Below are 22,498 nucleotides of genomic sequence, written 5' to 3'. Positions count from 1 at the left end.
TAAGTTGCCTTTCCACTAATGTGATGAAATTGTCAGTGATTACAGTGTGCAACCATGGGTTAATGTTGGGAATCGGGTGTTTGCCGAAGTATTCCCAAGTACAAATGTTGAAAGCAGTGATACCGCTCTGTTCATGAGGTTATGGACATGCAGGAGTTAAAGCTGGACCGGCTCTGCAAAAGAGCTGTAATCACAGAGTGCATCAGAGTTTGGCATTGCATGTCAGGGAAGAGAAACTCATTGTATAGGAATGTCATTGTGTTTTAGTCCCATTGTATGGACCGGTTACCTGTGTGAGCACTTTGTTGGGTAACGGAGAAGAGTCAACCACATGCGGAGGGCACCCACATTTCAGAGCTGGTGCATTGTTCTACGCCAATGGCTCAGAGCCAAATTGGACTCCGATCCATCGATGATTAGCCCATCACTGACTGGCTACACCAGGTGTAGCCAATTTTGTGAAAGGGAATGCCAGCTAATATAACCAGGTCAGTAGAGAAGGAGAAAAACTGGAAGAGCACTACTGTAGGTATCAAAAAAGTAGAATGGAGGGTGCGTATCCCATAAAAAGATTATTTATTGGTCATGGAAAAACAGGGCAATGGAGAGCCCTACCAACGTTTCACGCTTCACAGAGGCTTCCATTGCCCTGTTTTTCCATGACCAATAAATAATCTTTTTATGGGATACGCACCCTCCATTCTACTTTTTTGATACCTACAGTAGTGCTCTTCCAGTTTTTCTCCTTCTCTATTAGCCTACCCCTCGGACGGAAGCACACCTGGGGACCCCTCACCTTTGGATCATATGGACTATGCAGCACTCAGTGAGTCAATTGCTTGCTACATGCTTTCCTGTTCAGGACTTTATTTAGACAATTGGTACATTACAGGGTGTTATGCTCAATCTTCCTAGTGTTATTGTTAACAACAGCGTCACTTATTAGTGAGCTTACCATCCGGGACTGCAACCCCATACCTGTCTATCAAGTTTATGTTTGGGGGTCCCCCCATACAAGTATCTGGTTATTCATTCATTCATTTATCCAACTGTTGGGGTCTTTAGCATTACGCAGTCACATGGTCTATAACCAGGTCAGACCTGATGGTCTGGAGAGAGCTGGTGGGGGACATAGAGTCCCTGTTTGGAGTACAGCAGAGGACCCTGAAGAGACCAGGTACAGAGATCTGATGGGACTGGTGGAGCGATGTGCTCAGGAGCCAGAACAACGTACTGGGAGGTAACAGATTATCCTCTCAATGCAAGCTGCAGTCTCAGTGTGCAGCGTCAGCCGATTTTGGGTGTGGGAGCATAGGGACTGAGTCATCAGCGAGAGACCCCCGTGGATGATCCAGTGTGAATTGCAGATATCAGCACACAGATACCCAACAAGCTCTGAGAAACCCCTACCATTACCACATAATATATATGTATATAAGTGTCAAAAGGAGTGCTAGTGGGCATGGCTAAATGTATACAACAAAAAAACAGACAGATGCCCAAAGCTACTTCCAATGTGACAAAAATACACAGTGCAGTACCGATATATTCTCTTGAAAAAAGTATCATTTAGTTTAACACATTAGCCAAAGCGTCTTAAGCCTGCTGCCACTTTCAAGGCATGACCGTAGCAGGTCCTAACACTCCCTAGGTTAAAATTCTTATTAACCTGTATAATTACAGGAACAATTATCACATTGGATCTGTCGTAACCTGGCAAAATAAAACTGACCTGCCAACTTGGAAAGTGGGGAGGGGCGACAAGCTTAAACCTTGGGGGGGAGGGGCCACTACCCTCCCTAAAGCAGCCGAGACCAGCTGCACACCGTTAATAAACACACAGATACCCAACAAGCTCTGAGAAAGTAGGTACTAATAAGGAACCCCCGCAACTGTCAATTAATGTGATGTGATGGTGGATGTAGGTGCTCCCTAGGTAGGTATTTGGAACAACGAACAGAGAAAAGGAATATAGTTTTGGGCACTCAGTACATCTAATGGGTGAGATATGAGAAAATTAAAACAAACTTTAATAATCCACTATTAAAATATTGGGGAATAAAACGAGTATTAAACGTTTGGACCCTAAATTCTGAACATGTAATGCCAGGTTCTGGATCAACAATAAAGATGACAGGAACACTCAAAAGGGAGTGTCCTGTAATCAGGACAAGTGGATGTGATGAAACACCTGTAAGAGTAACCAGAGGTGTAAAACTCAATTGTTGTTGTAAGTATCAGTGCACATATCCTGAATACAAAGTAAAAAAAACAGCCACAGAAGTTGACCCTAGCTTGGTCTACCAGTAGCTATGAACATAATCGTGCTACTGCGACACCAATAACTAGCTAGGTAGGTACTACAAACAGTAAAGCAGGTAGTGGTGGAAATCCCGTTGCTGTATAGTGTAAATAGTAAACTCAGGGTAATGAAATGAATCCCAATCACCTGGATAGATGGTAAGTCCTAGGTGTGTTGAATCTGGGTATGTAGGGGTTAATGTATTCCCCAGCCAGATGAATTGTGGCAAATATATAGCACTAGTACATACACTAGCTACACTGGTAGAAGCAGCAGGCACAACTCAATGTGTGGTTTGCCTGTGACCCTCACACAGAGTATACCTTTTGTATATAAATGATTATTCACACAGTGCATTGGTGTAGCTGTGAGGTAAACGGCACTGACCCAACACCTGCTCTGTTAGTCAGAGCTGGTCAATAAAGGGTTGGTGCTAGTGAGAGGGTAGATCAATAGTAACTCATAAGTAGAGTGCACAGATGTGCACCTATCTTGTGCAGTGTAGACAGAGTGAGTGGCAAACTACTGATTAAAATGCTCCCTTGGACAATCCAATAAGATGCCACTTAGTATTGTGTAAGCACGCTGCAGGTGCTGGTAGACAGTGCCGCCAGCTGACTCGCGTGTAGGCGTCTGAGTCATGCGCGTGCACCCGTATGCCGACGCGCGTTTCGCGTGACAACGCTTCCTCAAGGCAAATAGGAGGGGGAGGGACCCACCGGTTACGTGAGTACCTTTATAATCCTTGTGTTCAAACACTTCTCGTCCCATTTACTCTGTACCGCCCCCTGTGCATGACGTCAGAGAGTCTCTGACTACACGGCTGATACAGGGGTCGGGGGCGTGTATCCCTCACAGATTGTAAAGGACAGTGCCTGTAACGCCGGTATAAGTACCGAATTGTTAGCTAATGCTATGATAGTATTATTGCAGGCACTGGGGATCTATATCATGTCCCTAATGGTGTGGGTGAGTAATGGTGAATGATAGCTTTGTGGGTTGACATTTCATGGTGATATACATACATAAAACCACCCTTGGTACATAAAATGAAATGATTAATAGAGTATAATAAAAGACAGTAATCCTAGGGTCTTGTCCTAATCCAGAGGCTGGACTGAAAAAAGGAAGGAAGCCTAAATCACAGAAATGGTGGACAGATTCTAATCTAGTCGTTCCAAATATTGCAGAGAGAGTCTCATGGGATGTCAAATAAAAGCTCTGAGAAACCCCTACAAAATATTATATATATATATATATATATATATATATATATATATATATATATATATATATATATATATATATATATATATACACAAAAACACAGAAAAAACAGGCGCACTCATAGCGTAAAATTGTATAACAATAAATTTATGGAGTAAGGGATAAAAATGCACACTCACAAACAAAGCTGAAAAAAATGCGTTTTTGAGTACAACTCAGCCCGTTCAGACGCAGGAACCCAAGGAGGAGGACTTCGGTGTGATGTCCGCGGTGTGTCTTGCCACAATAGCCCCTCTAGGTCCTGGCAGGGACCGAAAGCCACGAGGGACGCCGCCTTCCCCTCTCTCCGGTGCTACACAGAGCATACACTGAATAGAGTCTCGCGTGAACTCGATGATGTCAGCGAGGTTTCAGCCGGGGAGAGTTCACAGTGTAAACAGGAACTTGAATGTCTGAATGGCTGGTAGCAAAATGCTAGCAAAGCAGCAGGAGTGCAATAATATAGATGAGTGCAAATAAAATATATAACCTGACAGTAGGCTCCACAGCAATCTCTACGCGTTTCGTCTCAAGCGAGACTTCATCAGGAGATAGTAGCATAGGCATTACATACAGTTATATAGTACACATGACCAATAAGATCATAGGAGGCAGAGGATTAGTAATGAGATACACATGATGAGTATTAGGGTTGGATTAACCCCTATATATGCCAGAGCATACATAGATAAGGATTCACAATTTTAATCCTAAAGACCAAGTATGTTATAGCATATAGTATTAGACGCTTCAACCAATGCATAAAATATATATCACAATTATAGACCAGAAATTAAACATACAAGTCAGCCAAAAAAGGTTAACCTGAAGAGTTAAGTAAAATGTCATTGGTAGTTGACTTGCATAGTAACATATATATAATACGTATAATACAATACACTGATCTCTTCTTCCGGCGATGTTACAATGAATGAAGCAAGCGATCAGTGTATCTCGAAAGCTCGCACAAATAAAAGCATTTCGTTAGCCACAGAACGGTATCATCTATTTCTTTTTTGATTATTGAAGCTCGGCTAACACGGTACTGATACCACTACACACACACACTATATATATATATATATATATATATATATATATATATATATATCTGTATGCTCATCTGCATGTCTTAGGCAGGTCTGCAACCCCGCCTTTCCCCATTATCACCCAGCATACAGCACTTCCACTGCAGCAAGGGATTCTGGGAAATGACATGCAAATGAGCACACAGTGTCACTTTTTGCCTCAATAACCATTATTAACATGGTTCCCTATAGGCTTAAGCTTGCTGCATGGTCACAGCTTTGTTATATATATATATAGCATTCCCAGTAAAATCAATCCCACACTGATGAGACCCATCAAGGTCGAAACAGCTGTCTGTGGGTGGTTTTCTGGGTATGCACCTTAACCCTGGCTGTGCTCAAAGCTGTGACCATGCAGCAAGCTTAAGCCTATAGGGAACCATGTTAAAAATGGTTATTGAGGCAAAAAGTGACACTGTGTGCTCATTTGCATGTCATTTCCCAGAATCCCTTGCTGCAGTGAAAGTGCTGTATGCTGGGTGATAATGGGGAAAGGCGGGGTTGCAGACCTGCCTAAGACATGCAGATGAGCATACAGTTATATTTGTGTATATATATATATATATATATATATATATATATATATATATATATATATATATATATATATATATATATATATATATATATATATATATATATATATATACACATACACACACACACACACACACTAGTGGGCGTGGCTAAATGTATATAACAAAAAACAGACAAAGATGCCCAAAGCTACTTCCAATGTGACAAAAAATACAGTGCAATACCTATATATTCTCTTGAAAAAATCCTATGTGATCATTCTTCCTGTAATTATACAGGTTAATAAGAATTTTAACCCAGGGAGTGTTAGGACCTGCTACGATCATGCCTTGAAATTGGCAGGAGGCTTAAGATGCTTTGGCCAAAGGGTTAAACTAAATTACCCTTTTTTCAAGAGAATATATAGGTATTGCAGTGTGTATTTTTGTCACATTGGAAGTAGCTTTGGGCATCTTTGTCCGTTTTTTGCAGATATCAGCAGTCTCTGCTGGAAGTGCTACCTGGGGAGCCAAGCTTCGGTGGCCAAAGAGATGTTCTTGGAGCATCCAGCTTTGGTGGGTGGCGGTCCCCATCACAACATAGCCAGGAGGCTACTTGCCAATTTTGTTCCTCATTTCCCTATAGGACTGTTTGTCGTTTGGACTACACTTGGGCTCAGCTTGAGACTCCCATGGACTAAGAGAGCCCCGGATCGACAAGACGCAGCATCCTGGATGACAGCGACTAGCCCCTTTTGTGAGTATTTGCCCCTTATGTTGCATCTATACTGGGAATGTTGGATTATCGTGTTGCTGTACCCTACCCATAATAAGCCCAAAGTTTATTAGCGCCTTGTGTCTAGCTAGTTGTAACCCGGGTCTCTTTGAAGTTCATAAAGCTATAACAGGGTTGAGCTTTCCTTACAGGCTATGGTGGCAGCAGACATTAAGGGGTCTGGGCACAGCGTGATCTCTGGTCGTGTGGTACCCCGTGATGTGACCACTACTTGCACTGAATCAAAAAGCTTGTTCAATATAAAATATTTTATTTTCAAAGAAATATCACTACAGTGACACCATGCTAGGAAAACAAAAGTACTACCATTCAAAATAACCAATATCGTTGTTGGATGAATAGTTTGTCATGATGTTTTTTTCCCCCAATTGTGCCAAAGACAGACCATTACACCAACTATTTCTAGTTTTCAGCTCTCAATTTGCGTATACTGATCTGTGTGGTTGATTTCAAGTGCTGGTTGTTTGAAGTGTGCAGTTAGATCCAGAAGAAGTTTGAACAAGGAAGTGGTTAAACAAGGTATAGTACATTGACGTACAGATAATTGTTAATACTTATAAACTTCTTAGTGCTATAATGAACAGGATTGAAAATGCCACTCAATGCACATCTTGCCACATGTATGTGCACTTGGAGCAGCTGTTCCAAGGACCATACCGCTGTGAGAAGTGTGAGCGGATGGCCTCTTTAGAGTCAGAGATTGCTGATCTGAAGAGGCAACTAGCAATATTGAAGGACATTGGCAATCTTAAAAGGGGTTTAGAGCTCACTGAGCAAGCCCTTGCTTCGACTAGTGGTGCAGATGGTGCGGCTGTTAGTGAGTAGCAGGTAGGTAGCTGGGTAACAGTTAGAAGGGGAAGCAGGGGCAATAGGGAGAGGCAGGTCATTTCTGATCTGACCCGTCCCAATAGATTTGCCATACTGAGTGAAGATATTGGGAGCAGAAATTGCAAGGCTGGGGGAGACTAATTCCTCTAGCAGCCAGGGGAATAGTTCCTCCAGCACAGAGGGCACTCAGGATGCTCAGATACCAAGAAAGATTGTGGTGTTGGGGGACTCAATTATTAGGAAGGTAGATAAGGCAATCTGTTGCCATGACCGCATGAACCAAACAGTTTGTTGTCTCCCAGGTGCGGCACATTGCGGATCGGGTAGACAGATTGTTGGGGGGGGGGGGGCGGAGGCTGGAATCGACCTGGCGGTCTTGGTAGATGTTGGCACCAATGAAAGTTAGAGAAAGATGGAGGGTCCTAAAAAATTATTTCAGGATCTAGGCCAAAGGCTTAAGACAAGGACCTCCAATGTAGTATTTTCTGAAATACTAACCAGTGCCATGCGCTGGGAGACAGTCTTAGATTAGGGAGGTTAATGCATGGCTAAGAAAGTGGTGTAGGAAGGAGGGTTTGGGGTTTTTAGAGCACTGGGACTCCTTTTCTGAGAGGTGCCATCTATATTCTAGGGATGGATTGCACCTCAATCAAGAGGGATCTTCTGTGCTAGGGGGGAGAATGTTAAAAAGGTTGGAGGAGAGTTTAAACTAGGATGGGGGGGGTGGGGGGGAATGAAACAGATAACGAACTAAATAGAATAGAAGAGGAAACAAGGGGTTATGGAGGTATGTACGAGTTTGACAAGCAGTGAGAACCCCATAGTACATACAGATAGTACTAGAACACTTCTAAAGACTAAACCAAGTTGGTGCAGAAAGGAAGGAGCAGATAAGATAATAGTACAGGCTGGAAAAAAAAAACTGAAATGCATGCTTGCTAATGCAAGAAGCATGACAGATAAAATGGGGGAGCTTGAATTAATAGCTGCAAGGGAGCAGTATGATATCATAGGCATTACTGAAAACATGAAACTCATGACTGGGCAGTTCATTTAGAGGGTTATTCCCTTTTTCGGAAGGATCGAGCAAATAGAAGGGGAGGTGTCGTATGTGTATATGTTAAACTGGATCTAAAACCTATTATAAGGGAAGATGTTTATTAAGGGAATTATGGAAACGTAGAGACCTTGTGGATAGAAATTAGCAGTGGAGGTAAAAATATAAAGAAAATGTTTGTAGGGATATGCTATAAACCACCTGTGAGATTGAGGAAGCTAAAATACTTTTGCAAATGGAGAAGGCATCAAAACTAGGTCATGTTTGCATAAGGGGTGATTTTAATTATCCAGACAGACTGGGGCAATGAGATTAGCGTTACAAAAAAAAGGAAACAGGTTTTTGGGGGTGCTTAAAGGCAATTACATGACCCAAATTGAGGAACCACCAGGAGAGGGGCAATATTGGATTTGGTCATATCAAACAATGTAGAAGTAATAGCAAATATTCAAGTCCTGGAACAGTGATCATAAAATGGTCTCATTTGAAATAAATTATCAAAAAACAGATTACTTGGGTTCAACAAAGACCGTAAACTTTAGAAAAGCAGATTTTAATAAACTGAGGTTTAATCTACAAGTAATACATTGGGATGATTTTGCAGGAAAAAATGTAGGGGGGGAAATAAAAAAAAATATATAAAAACTTCCGCACATTATTATTTCCTATATTAAGGACTATAATGATGGACCACTAAAAATGTGTCCAAAACGACAGTGAAAATACATTTTCCCCAGGACCAACCACTAGAACTTTGAACTACAACTTTAAATAACAATGAAAAAAAATGTTCTGTATTATGGTGCAGTACGTATACAACATGGATAAAAAAAAAAAACAAGAAGAAAAAGAAGTTTAACATCCCAAGAGGACCAGAGTTTCTCAATGAATAAACACACGTGAATTCCTGCATCCAAAAAAAAAAAAAATTAAGGCCGAAAAAAGTGCCTTCGGGAATCTGATATTCAGCTATTGAATCAGCCATGTACTGTATCTAAATTTCCATGTGGCAGATATAAGTTCTGAAGATATTTGGATCTCAGTGATAAATAGAAGTACCTTGTGTTGAAAACACTACAAGAAGAATTTGATTGAATGTACTCAATAGTGAGAACTTGTGTTCTGGCCCTTTAATTTATTGGGCTTACATAAAGACCTTTTAGAAGGACAGTGGTAAGAAGCGCAACAAATCTAAGTAGAATAAACAATGTTCCTAGGCATTTCAATTAACATTTCTAATGATTAAAATAGGTTTTTGTTTTTGCCGAAGGTACAACTCTTCCTCTTTTACTATTTAAAGTCCATTGAATTCAAAGACTGCATAAGGACGTTATTTATTAGCAAGTCAAGTTTAAGTATTAACTTTTAGTAAGGATTTATGCTTTTTGTATATTTCACTTGGGGGTATTTGGTTTTCAGTAGGGCGCTCACTCATTAACCCAATAAAAAGCAGATAGAACAACACTCATCTGTACTGCATGACATCTGGAAGCTTGCTTTATTTTGACCGTTTATATGCCTTATTTTAGTCTCCAACTAGTGTCCTGCTGCTGTGCAACCCTATGCAGCTTGTACTTTCTCATACAACTCACGACTGCGAGTGTTTGCTTGCCCATCAACAAGTGACATGTCATATGCATGGCACAACATATGGGGCTGGGACTCCCGTTTCCATTCTAAACACTTAGAGCTTGAGGAAGGGCTATTGCAGCCTTAAAAACGTTGCTACTTTGCCTGCACATGACTACTGTGCTACAATAAATGTAAGGGGTTTTTTTCCCGGTCAATTTGAGAATGCTGTGGACACTGGTTTATTGTTTATTATACTATGGTCCCAAAATTAAATTTGTCCAGTGAACGTAATATCAGAGCTCTGAGAATGTAACTTGGTGTCTCTCGTTCTTTGGAGATGGGCAACAATATGGTAATATTTCTTGATTTATGTCTGAAAACCCCTTTGGTAGGAACTGATGCAACCTCCTCAAGGTCTACTACATAAAAAATAAAATGTAAAAGCGCAGATCTGGCTCTTTGTATGAAGGAGCTTGCAGCTCTTCTACCCTTCTGGCCAAAGTCATTGCCACCAGAAACAGCACTTGGTATGAAATATCCTTCTGGGAACATGAATCAAAAGGGTGTTAATCATTAAGATCTATTACAAGTTAATGCACCCGATCCAGCGTAAAGTCCCATGGACTTAAAACTGGGAGTTAATGCCAGATCAGATGTGTTAACTCATAACGGACCTTATATATAACCCCCAAAAGGTTCAAATCATGCACAAAACAATGGGAATTATATAGAGCTTACACACTAAATGGAAGAAAAAAAAGAGAGTGAGATGACTACCAGCAGCATTTTGAATAGTTTGTATGGAGTTGGGGTAGCAGGAAGGCCAGAGAGGAAGAGGTGGCAAAAGTCAAGTCAGGAGATCACAAGAGCATGTATGAGAGTTTTAGTTGTAGAATGACAAAGAAAAAAAAGGATAATTCTCGAAGGAGGAGAAATAGTGTTAAGGAAAATAGACCACAAATGAGCAAATCAGAAAGTAGAAAAGGGGAAATACTGAAATCAAAAAAAGTGTGCATTTTCTAGTAAATACAAAGTCCAAATAGTGGCCATCCTTTGTGTGTACTAGAAACAGTCCATTGGAGAAGATGCGAGAGGCCAAGGAGACGGAGGGAACAATGGAAGTTAAAATCTCCCAGGGGGTAGGAGAAGAAGAAAAAACAAGATTCAAAGTTAGACAGGGTAGTTGAAGGGGTGCACGTAGTGTTTTGTTTTCATTTTTTCCATGACCGTGCAGATTTCGCCCACTATAAATTCCTACTCTCCTCCTATAACACTGCCTTCCCTTGCCAAGCAAACCTACTTTTCTCCTACTCTGTCCTCTAACTCAGGGGTGCGGAAAGTTTCCTACATGCGCCCCCCTGTCATCTCTCCCCTCCGGCTCACGCCCCCCTCCCTGCACGGCTCCGGCGTCAAATGACGTCGCAGGGTCATGTGATGTCACATTGCCATTGCGTCACGTGACCCAGCGGCATCATTTGATGCCAGGTTGCCATGGAGACACGTCGCTGGAAGGAAAGTAAAAGTTAGAGGCCTCACGCGATCCCCAACATTTATTTTAAAGGCTTCCGGGTGTGCGCAAAGCCTCAAACAGCCACACCCCGCACCCAAAAAAAAATCTTGCGCCCCCACCCACTTTGCGCACCCCTGCTCTAACCCTCAATGCCTGTTTGCCACCTTTAACTCACTTCTAAGCCCAACTGCACCTTTGCCCCATTCCATCCCCATGGCCCAAGACCATGCCACCCTAGGCTGAGCTTATAGTCAGTGCGATTGTGCTAGTGCGTGCGACAAGCACAAATTGCCTAATGCCTACGAGGCCGCTCCTAGTGTGTGCACACACTATGGAGTGCGATGGCGCGACCGTGATTTGAAGAGACAAACAATTTTGTATTTGCAAGTGTGGCCGCATGACGTCCGCGGCACGTGTCAGTAGTTCAGCCTATGGAGAGCGAACCAGCTTCGTGACGCGTCCGCCACGCCTCCCCAATCTCCTGCAGCCAAGTTCACAGATCACTGGGGCTGCCGGAGTACGTGAGGCATTGCGCTCCGTCGCGCAGGTAGTATAATCCTAGCCCAAGGCACAGATAAGATTAAGTCCAGACACAGTTAAGATAGTAGATAAGTGGGGAAAAACATTGTACATCATGTTCAATCTATGCTACATTTAGACAGATACTTACCCTATATTTGCATTTAGAGTATTTTGGAAAAATAAATGGCTCCAAATAATGCCAATCATATTTCTCCCTGGATCAACATCCTACCCATGCTTACTTATTTGGTAAGTCTCTGTATACCTTTCCCTTCTAAAAATATGTCCAGCCTTTTTTGGATATCTATTGTATCTGCCATCACAGTCTCCATGGGTAATGAATGCCACATTTTAGCTGCCCTTACTGTAAAGAACCCTTTCCTTTGTTGCTAGTGAATTCTCCTTTCCTCCAACCTAAAGGGATGGGCCCGAGTCCTTTGTACTGCCCTTGGGATGAATAGTTATTTTCAAAACTCCATGTATTGCCCCGAAATACAGGTAGTCCTCATTATCCAACATTTTACTTTAAAACGAATGGCATATCCAACGCTTTACAATGCAACCCTAAGGGCCGTTTTTCGACGCCGGTATGCGTTATCCAACGCTCACCGCCACTAATTGTATTGTATGTCTTTATTTATATAGCGCCAAAAGTGTACTCAGCTTCACAAAAAATACAGTACAGGGAATTTTACAAATACAATAAGTGCAGCAAAAATCAGACAATGGGAAAGGAAATCCCTGCCCTGAAGAGCTTACAATCTAAGAGGTTTGAGGGGAAACTTACAGAGACTGTAGGTGAGGGAATAAGTGCTGTAGATGGCAGTGCTTGGCCACAATGGGTGGTATATGTGACTGTGGGACAATAGTCATGAGTGCAGGCTATTGGGATGCTTGCTTTGTGGGGCAAATTTTAAGGTTAGTCAGTGTTAAATGAAAAGGTTAACACCATTTACAGGGTAAGAGATGGCAGGGAGCTGTGGGTGAGATCAGGTGTGTGTCTGGCTTCATGCTTAGGTGAGATCCCTAGCAGCAGGAAGGAGTAGATAGAGGGTGTGAATAGAGGATTTGTGGGGGTGATTTTTATTGAGGGTTGTTGGGAGAGAGATGTATAAATAGTGGTGCAGTGGGGAGTGGGGATGTTGGAGAGAACAGAAATGCTCACAAAGGAGCGAGGAAACAGAAAATAGAAAAATAAATAGGGAGGGCATAGTGAGATACAGGAGGAGAGACTGACAAGTTATTGGAGGAAGAGTACAAATAATCAGAAAGTAAAGTTCTCACAGTTTAAGTTGTTGTTCAGAGTTCAGATCTTCACCTCCAAATTTAACTCCAAGATTAACTCTGCCACACACTTTGATGTTACACAGCCATATAGCTCACAGCCAAGGTATCCCGCCTTAAGTATTCTAAAACAGTCACATTGACTAACAATTAAGGGAGGGGTCTGCCTAATCAACTCAGACACACCAAATTGTTAATTAAATTTTAGGATCTTGCAAATTGATAGTAGAATCCAGCTCTCAAATGTTACACTTTGAATTAACATGGGACACACTTTACAACAGTTTCACTATCCAACACTACTTCCAGAACAGATTCCGTTGGATGACCGAGGACTGCCTGTATATTTGTATATAGTTATTATATCCCCTCTTTTCTGATATAAACAGAATCTAATTTAGCTAGCTTCTCCTCATGTCAGATTTCTCATTCCCTTTATTAATTTTGTAGCTCTTTGACATTTTCTACTTCCACAATGTATTTTTTAAGGAGTGGTGCCCAAAACAGTACTCCATATTTATGTTGTGCTCTTACTATTGCTTTATACAGTGGCATAAGTATGCTTATTTCCCTTCCATTACCTGTTTAATGCGAGATGCAAAGGCAAATAAGATTGTAACTACTGCATGACATTGGGCATTATTGCCAAGCCTGCTGTCTGCAAACACTCCTAAATCCTACTCCATCAAGGATTGGCCCAATTTAATTTGTAAGTCAACGGTTAATTCTTGTTTCCCAAATGTGTAACTTTACATTTATCTGTATTAAACCTCAGCTGCAGACTGGGAGTGACCATCAATTATTCTATTTTGAGCTGTAAGATTTTTTCCCCCCTGGATGAATGAATGCCAGTGACTAGTAGCTGTTGCAACATTTATATTTGTCAATTCTATTCACCTTGAGATCACTCTCCCACTGTAGCTACACACACACACACACACACACATTATTTTTATACTATTATGTATTTTTTTTCTACACTGGCACTATCCTATTGAATCCACTAAGATCATATTCATTTCACAGTTATAGATGTCACCATTCTGATTTGTGGCATATAGTCACTGCCCTAGGCGCCCTACCATTTCTGTTTTACATATTCCTAAATATTATCCCGTACTAAACCTTTAAGGTAACTTCACCACTTTTTATAGCAGGCTTATAGGTCTGTTGTGATCTAGCACCATTTTTAAATAGAGGCACCAGGTCTGCTTTATGCCAATTTTCTGGTACAGAGACTGGAAATGGACTGTGTGAATATTAAATGTAATGGTTTGACTAGGTAAGGGATGTTTCTTGGCAGGTAATGAACCCTGGTCCATCCAAGTCTGGAGTTCTTCCATTCTGTCACCAGGACAGCTGTTCTCTGCAGAGAACTTTCTTTAAAAAAAAAAAAAAAATGGCTTATTGCCTTATCACCCACACTTGTTTCTTAGCCTCAGCTAGGCCTTTATAAGACCTCCCCCTTCCTGCTGTTGGTTTATTGTGGTTCCCTCAGTAAGCATGCTTGCTGCCTCATTTACTGTTTGCGTACCCGACCCTATTGGGACCTTTCTACTTTGCTCCTCTGTTTTCCTAACCATCGCTACCTGCCTCAGTGATGGTCAGTGGACAGGCAATCTACCTGCTAGTCTGGCGCAGCAACTGGACTCCAGCCCTGCAGTTGCTCCCCATGACAGGTTATTACTGAATTTAGCTCCTTAAGAGCCCGTGGGTGCATGCTATCAGGCCAGGTGCTTTATTTACTTTCATTTTATCAAGCCTTCTATGGACTATATTAACAAACAATTGGTTAAATGTGGAAGGAGGTTGTGGCTTTCTCCTGTGGCACTATTTCTGCAATTGATTCCTCCCTGGTAAATAATTTATTTGACAGTAATACATGTAACCACAATACATGTGGTGACAATTCATGTAGTAACAAAACGTAACCACAAAACACAACTCCTGGATGAATCATTGTCTACTGATTACAGAACAACGGAGTCCCCGCCATGATTTGTCTCCCCGGTTTGGCAGTGGGATATTGTCTGGGAACAATTATGCGGCCTTTCTATTTGGCTCCTCTATAAAAAAGGACGCAGAAGTTTTTATGTAGTCACTTGATAAAGTGCCAGCTATGGCGAGAAACGTGTCAGAGGATTTGCTTTATGCTCATCAAAAATTATTATTTAATCTATATGCCTGCAGTCCTCCTACCTTTTGCAGTGCTTTCCTTCTCCTCCCCCCCGCCCCTTGCTGTTAGCTGCTGACTTCGCCACGGTAGAAGCACGCCTGGATGAACCGACTGATTCATGAGTTACAGCAGCGGTGCACAAACTGGGGGGCGCGAGACTGTCTGCGGGGGGCGTGGGGATAACAGAGGCCCCGAGCGCTTCCAGAAGGCACTTAAATTAAGTGCCGGGGGAGCGGTGTGGGCCTCTGTAAACCTTTATAAAAATACAAATATAGAAAACAACCTAGCGCAAAGTGTACAAAGATATTCGTGAATGAACAATTATAAAACAATACAATATCAATGAATAAAGGATATAAGTGATGAGAGTGGAGTCCTTTCTTTCAGATGTTGAATGATAAATGAATGGACAATAGACTCAGTTCCCAAGACTTGTGGAAAAAGGGGGGGTTCTTTCTGCTGCAGGCTGTTATCCTGTGATGTGTGACAAAAACCATGGACAAAACATTGCGCAGTATTGTTTTTTTCAGCAATGAAATTCCCCCATATATAGCTTCAACAAATGCCTACTTACTAGATGCAAAGTAGGCAGCATGCAGTGGAGAGAATCTGTAATCTTCCAAGTCCAGATGCTTTTAGGCTAACACGAACCCCACGTGGTGCACCTTCTCCGGATGGACTCAGATAAGCTCTCTTTCTCAGGGTGATGTCTCCTGTGTCTGCTCCCGTACTCCTGTATGTATATCTCCAACCAGGAATAAGAAGGGACAGAGGATTGCGCAATATCTAAAAAAAATCTTTTAATAACTCCTCCAACACTCGAACAGACATATACTCACAAGAGCTGTGAGTTCTAAAATCAAATTTGGAACGCCCGACCCGGCTGTCCAGCAGCAAACAGTCCCTGGTAGTCCTTGCCGGTAGCCGCGTGTATCTCGCGTTGCTCCGGCGTGAGCGTGGAGATGTCACCACCTCCGTTCCCACACAGGTGACTGAATGTGAAGACAGGCCGGCGTCTCCTTAGGCTCCTCCCTACGCGTTTCGTGGCGGGGAATGTCACTTCTTCAGGGGATTGTGGAGCCTATGCAATCCCTTGTTCTTAAATAGCCCCATATTAACCCATTTTGGGATGGAGCGCTTTAGAGTCAACAAAGGTGAAATGTACCACTGTCCTCAATGGCAGTGGTGGGGTTAAATCACCTCTTCTTGGAATGATTCTAAGGTTATTCAGACCGATGGCATGATTATTATCACAGTAAACTTTACAACAAGTATAACAATGGAGCAAATAAACATGGTTCAATTGAGTACATGACTACACAACAAATCTCTAACACCTGAATTGCAGATGAAATCATAAAACTTATATGTGAGCGGAACAGGGAGTCTCTAGAGGAAGGATGCCAAGTCAAAATCTATGTTTAATCCTTTGGGGGAGAGGGTCTTTAAAGTATAGATCCAGAAGGTCTCTTGTTGCGAGACCCTCTGTAGTCTATCTCCCCCTCTGACACAACTTTCGGACAATCTATACCAATACAGGTGAGTCCTTCAGGTTACATGTTATGGTGGATTTAGAAATGGTTTGAAATGCTATGTGTTTCCAGACCTTTTTTAATATTATACACGTGTTCCGCAAACCTTCTTTTCAGTGGTCTCCCTGTTCTGCCCACATACTGTAACCCACACGGGCATTCCAATAAATAGACACAAAAATTGGATTTACACGTAATAAATGTTTGGATGACATTCTTTTCTAGTGGCGTTAGATTTAAACCCGTCACGAAACGCATAGGGAGGAGCCTAAGGAGACGCCGGCCTGTCTTCACATTCAGTCACCTGTGTGGGAACAGAGGTGGTGACGTCACCACGCTCACGCCGGAGCAACGCGAGATACACGCGGCTACCGGCAAGGACTATCAGGGACTGTTGTTTGCTGCTGGACAGCCGGGTCTGGTGTTCCAAATTTGATTTTAGAACTCACAGCTCTTGTGAGTATATGTCTGTTCAAGTGTTGGAGGAGTTATTAAAAGATTTTTTTAGATATTGCGCAATCCTCTGTCCCTTCTTATCCCAGGTTGGAGATATACATACAGGAGTACAGGAGCAGACACAGGAGACATCACCCTGAGAAAGAGAGCTTATCTGAGTCCATCCGGAGAAGGTGCACCACGTGGGGTTCGTGTTAGCCTAAAAGCGTCTGGACTTGGAAGATTACAGATTCTCTCCACTGCATGCTGCCTACTTTGCATCTAGTAAGTAGGCATTTGTTGAAGCTATATATGGGGGAATTTCATTGCTGAAAAAAACAATACTGCGCAATGTTTTGTCCATGGTTTTTGTCACACATCACAGGATAACAGCCTGCAGCAGAAAGAACCCCCCCTTTTTCCACAAGTCTTGGGAACTGAGTCTATTGTCCATTCATTTATCATTCAACATCTGAAAGAAAGGACTCCACTCTCATCACTTATATCCTTTTTATCTCATTGATATTGTATTGTTTTATAATTGTTCATTCACGAATATCTTTGTACACTTTGCGCCAGGTTGTTTTCTATATTTATATTTTTATATTGGTTTTGGGGCATTTTAGAGATAATTCCCCTCAATAGGTTACCAGGCTGCATCTTTATATAATATTTATATACACACTCACATTCATTGTGCACAGCACTGTTTATAAATAGGTCTAGCGCTGATTTTAGTAAATTTGTTTTTGTTCCACTGTAAACCTTACTTACCTTGGCTCCGGCGCCTTCTTAGACGCGTCGCGATGGCAACGCAGCATCAAATGACGCTGCAAGGTCATGTGCCGTCACGTTGCTATGGCAACGTGACGTCATGACGCCGGAGCGGAGGTAAGCGTGGGGGAGGGGCACGAAGAGAGGAGAACTGCCGGCACGGGGCGCAGGGAATAAAAGTTTGCGCCCCCCTGAGTTACGGGACCGTGAGTACACATAGCACTATATATTATCTCTACATGCACACACACACACCTCCAGGGCCTCTCATTGTCTGGCCTTCCCGCCCAGGCACAGCTTCTAATTTGGCAGGGTTCAGTGCCAGTGGAGAGCGTTGGGCCTCTTACCATATCTCTGGCATCTCCTCAATGTTACTTTGCCACTTCAACAATTCACCATAGCGACATGTCTTTGCCATCAGAAGATGCAGAAGGAGAAGTTAAGAGGCACTTTGAGGGCCCCGCGCTCTCCCCCGGCAATCAGATTAAATGTTGTGCGGAAGAGAATGGGGATTCTGTAAGTGCGGGACTTGGTCGGACTGCACAGATGGAATTGCCATCAAGCCGGCTCTATTTCTGCCTCTCACCTGCTTCCCCTAAAATGTAGCCAAAATGGTGCTAGAATCACTTTACTCTCTCCTAAATCTTCTCTCCTGTTGGAATCTCGCTCCAGGTTTCCTATTAAATTCCCTTTTATGTACAAAATTCTCCTCCTCGCTTTTAAGGCTTATACACTTTGGCCCCTCCTTACACCTCAGCCCCAATTTTGCTATACAGCTGCTCACCTCTTGCGTTCTGCTTAAGGATGTCTTTTGTTTACCCATGTTGTGTCTAAAGCCCTCCTGCCTAAAACAGCTCACTCAATGCCCCACACCTCATTATCAGACAAGCACACCCTCTCCACCTTTAAAGCCCATCGTTAAAAACACATCTTTATAAATGAAGCATGTGCATTTGAATACTCAGGACATGTTGGGGGGGGGGGGGGGGGGGTGGAGGGGCAGCAGTGAGGGGTGCTAAAGAGGGTCTGCACTTAAGTGCTATGGGAGGCATATCACGCTGGAAACACACATTTAAGTTAATTTGCCTTTCAATGCAATAAGGAAAATAAACCTCAAAACGCCACATTTGTCAAAAATAATTACAAAAATATTAGAAAGGCACTTCTACCCCCAATACCTACATTCCATGAAAAGGCAAAATAAACTGTTCAGCCATTTTTTAAATAAAGTAAAAATAAAATACACATCTTAAGTGTGAAATTTATGGGTGGGGGGGGGGTCCCCATAACATCTTCATATGACAATTGAGATAAAACCTTAATGCTAAACAAAAATCGGTTATATTTCAAACAAGTGGTACTGCTGATCTGAACTGTGACCTGCCAAGCTACAGAAACCCCCTTTTTATGAAGATATTTAATTTTGAAATTCTTACCCAAAAAAAAACAAAAACCGTGTACAAGGAAAATATGGCCATTAGGGACAGCCTCAATCTGGCAGCCAATAGAAAGTTGTGACATCATTGTGAGATGACATTGAAGCTTCTAAATAAGTGGCTGCAGCCATCTGTTTTTCCTCACAAGAACTGGTTTATAAATTATACTTTTTTTGTATAATCCAGATCTATATCTGGGCAATAGTGATGCGGCAGTGACTTGACCGGTCATTCACCACCACTGCCGGTCCCAGTGCGCCAGATACGGCTTTGATATTGCTGGGAGCGCTGTTGCAGTAGTGATTTACTGGTCAGTCATCACTGGGCAGAGCCCCAGCAGGAGATTTTAAGCACCTGGGATGCTTTAATACCTGCATTACTATGGTTATCCCCATAACCCCCCTGTAATTTACACATAGTGAAGATTCAATTTACAGTATCAAGATGCACTACAGTACCAAAACTAACACCACAAGGGAGAAAAACCTTGGAAGAATGTTGTAGGGGGAAAAACATAACAAGGAGAAGGGCAGGCTTGCTTTTAAAGAGGATTATATGGACTCAGAGTTAGAGAGAAAGAAGTCCAGAGAAAGTTCACTGGGGAAGGTCTTTAAGGTGTAAGATATTAAACAGAAGACGGACATTAAAGAGCAAGAATAGGAAGCTCAGAAAGTGACATTTTGAAATGTCCTGTGCAGGGCTAGTGCTGGCAGATTCCATGGTAAATGTTTTGCGTGTTGCCAGATAAAATGTTCAGAAATCTACGCTTATTGGAACAATGCTATTAAATTCCAAAGCTAGTCGTGTTCCGGTAGTAAAAACGCAGAAAGTAATGGTTTAAATGTGATGCAACTACAAGGTTAATTGCCGGTCAAGGTATAGAGGTTGTTTGAGCTTAACGACTTGAACACCCATTTAAGATCCACTAGGTACTGTAGTGAATGATCAAACAAACACTGTTATAAGAAAGACAGCATCACTTGTCGTTCACTAACCTGATCCAGAAAAAAATATGTATATTAAAAATTGAAAATACCTGTTCTACAGCTGTACGAAATTCCTGTTTTATGCCTTCACATGAGTTTAATTTATTGTCATCTTCTGGCACAGAATCTTTTGTATCGGAGGTTTCTCTGCTTTTCAAAAGCGTCCTCAAACATTGTAATTCTCTCTCTGACATCCGGCTTGGGTCCATCTGCAAAAAGTCACAAAAGAAACCGAGCTTTATGTCAAATTACACATAACTTTGCACTACTTGTGAGACAGTTCTGGTACACACAAGGTAAATAAGCCTATATGAAGACGCCTATATGAAGCCACCTACACAGCGGGTGTTGAAGATATTGGCCACAAGAAGAGGAGAAGCAGTGGCTCAGTGAGTAAAGACACTGACTGGCACTGAGAGTTTGAAGCATGGGAGCCTGGTTCAAATCCCTGTGTTGGCTCCTTGTAACCTTGGGCAAGTCACTTTATCTCCCTGTGCCCCAGGCACCAAAACATAGATTGTAAGCACCATGGGGCAGGGACCTGTGCCTGCAAAATGTCTCTGTAAAGCGCTACGTAAAACTAGCAGCGCTATACAAGAACATGCTATTATTATTATTAAAAAGGAAAAAATGTGATTGTTGACAAGTTAGAAATTTGGGGTTACCAAGTCACTAGTATATCATTGATCCTTTGTGGGTTAGAAGTACCAGCAAACTTCTGCTTCAAACTGGGTACACTGAATTAAATCGGATTTCACACAAAGCCTATGCCATAGTTCATACTTACCAGCTAAAATATATTACAAACAACACTCCATATATAAAAAAAAAAAAAAGGTTGGCTTCAGAAGCCTTGCAGTTATATCAGAGTGGCAAAGCCACCCTAAATTATTTGTGTGAGGGGGAAGTGCTGGGTTGCCCGTCGGAACTCTGCGCGAGTGGGGAGAGGTGGCGGCAGCCGTTCCGGACTGCCTTGCATGCGCAGTTGCGATTGGAGCGGTGGCCATCTTTAACTGGCTCTGCGTAGCCTGAAGCGGAACTATGAGTCCCAGATTCCTCAGGGGATGAGGTTCAGGTGGGCGGTCCCAGCCAAATGGGATTGGAGCAGCCTAAAAGGAACAGGATATCCTCTGGGACAAGTAGCCAGCGTGCTCAGTCGGACAGAGGCGGCAAGACAGATGGTAGTACCCAGGGAGCAGTGCTTCCTTGGCTGGGCCTAGATACTGCCCCTAAGCCCCAGTTAGGCCCTGAGACATAGTAGCAAAATGTTGTAGGGAAGGACCCAGTTAGGGACTCTTCCCCTTGTTGATATTTCTGCACCGGTGACAGGACGGCCACGCGGTGCTTTTCGACCTGGGTGAGACCCTCCAGCTGGAGCTCACCTCACGATGAGGATTTGTGTTGGAGGCCCCGCTACGTGGGACCCACTCCAAGCCATCGCAACAACCCAGGCAAGTACCCAATGTGCACCTATATCCACAGGGGAAAACAAAGCCCTATAAGGAAATAGAGGGAAAGGGTAGGCCCCTATTGAAGAACTCCTAATTCTAATGTAATGATGAATCAGTTAAAATAAAACTTTAATAGTATCAATAGTTAAAATAAAGTTGGACAGACTAACAGAAACACCCACACTGAGCTGATACCCCTACAGAAGTGCTGGTGTGCACTTGGGCTGATGGTTAGAGAACAGTGAAAAACACTACTCTGAAAGGCTATTCTAGTCCATATGCATCAGAGTAGGTAAAACAAATAAAAATCAGAGTACAGCCTATGTTTGAATGGTAATCAGTAATGAGAGAAAAAGTTATCCTCTTAGGGCAATATTATGTGTGAGGAGCATGGGAGGTACAGCAATTCACCAAGTGCCTTAGCAGGATGCAATATACTTAATATATTAAGATACGTACGGCCAGCCATTAGAACTACCGATATACAGTTTGCTACCCGGAGTGTTATGCTACCATGCTAATGTGTTGTACGCGGAAGTAGCGGCGAACACGGCAGCTGAGCAATTAGCCTCTATAGTGAAATGCATGCTTACCCGAAGCACTACAAGGGAGATATTTATTTATATACTCTCTAATAGGATAATCACTGCTAATGATCAGAGTTACAGAGATATAGTTCATTTTCCTGAGAATATAGCAATTGCAGCTGTACCATCATATAAGGGAGGATTCCGTAAACTTACCCGTGGATTGGGTTTCCCGTCTGTGTACATCTGGCAGATATAAAATGTAAAAAAACACGGCCTTACAAAGCCTTTAAAAAGGAGGAGATTCTTGCAGTAGAAATGTAAGTTTGCATAAGCGTATTTCTTTGTTGCAGCACAACAGGCTCCACTAAAAATAGCAACAGCAAGTGTGAGCATCAAAAGCTAGTGCCCGTAGTTCGTAAGACACAAGTGTATATAAAC

General features: G+C 42.4%; 1 protein-coding gene across 4 annotated transcripts in view; it reads right to left on the bottom strand.

Annotated features, from left to right (window-relative positions):
* The window catches only part of TNFSF11 (TNF superfamily member 11), a 45,100-nt gene that overhangs the window by 8,512 nt on the left and 14,090 nt on the right, over window positions 1-22,498 (bottom strand). For 3 of the 4 annotated variants that reach the window (XM_075591081.1, XM_075591082.1, XM_075591083.1), the window contains exon 2: window positions 20,130-20,288. The exons of the other annotated variant lie outside the window; for it this stretch is intronic. In XM_075591081.1, the coding sequence (XP_075447196.1) occupies window positions 20,130-20,288 (159 nt within the window). The remainder of the gene's footprint in view (window positions 1-20,129; window positions 20,289-22,498) is intronic. 4 annotated transcript variants of the gene reach the window in all.

Source organism: Ascaphus truei, chromosome 3 (genome assembly GCF_040206685.1).
Source record: "Ascaphus truei isolate aAscTru1 chromosome 3, aAscTru1.hap1, whole genome shotgun sequence".
Classification (NCBI taxonomy): domain Eukaryota; kingdom Metazoa; phylum Chordata; class Amphibia; order Anura; family Ascaphidae; genus Ascaphus; species Ascaphus truei.
This window is presented reverse-complemented; position numbering and strand designations above follow the sequence as displayed.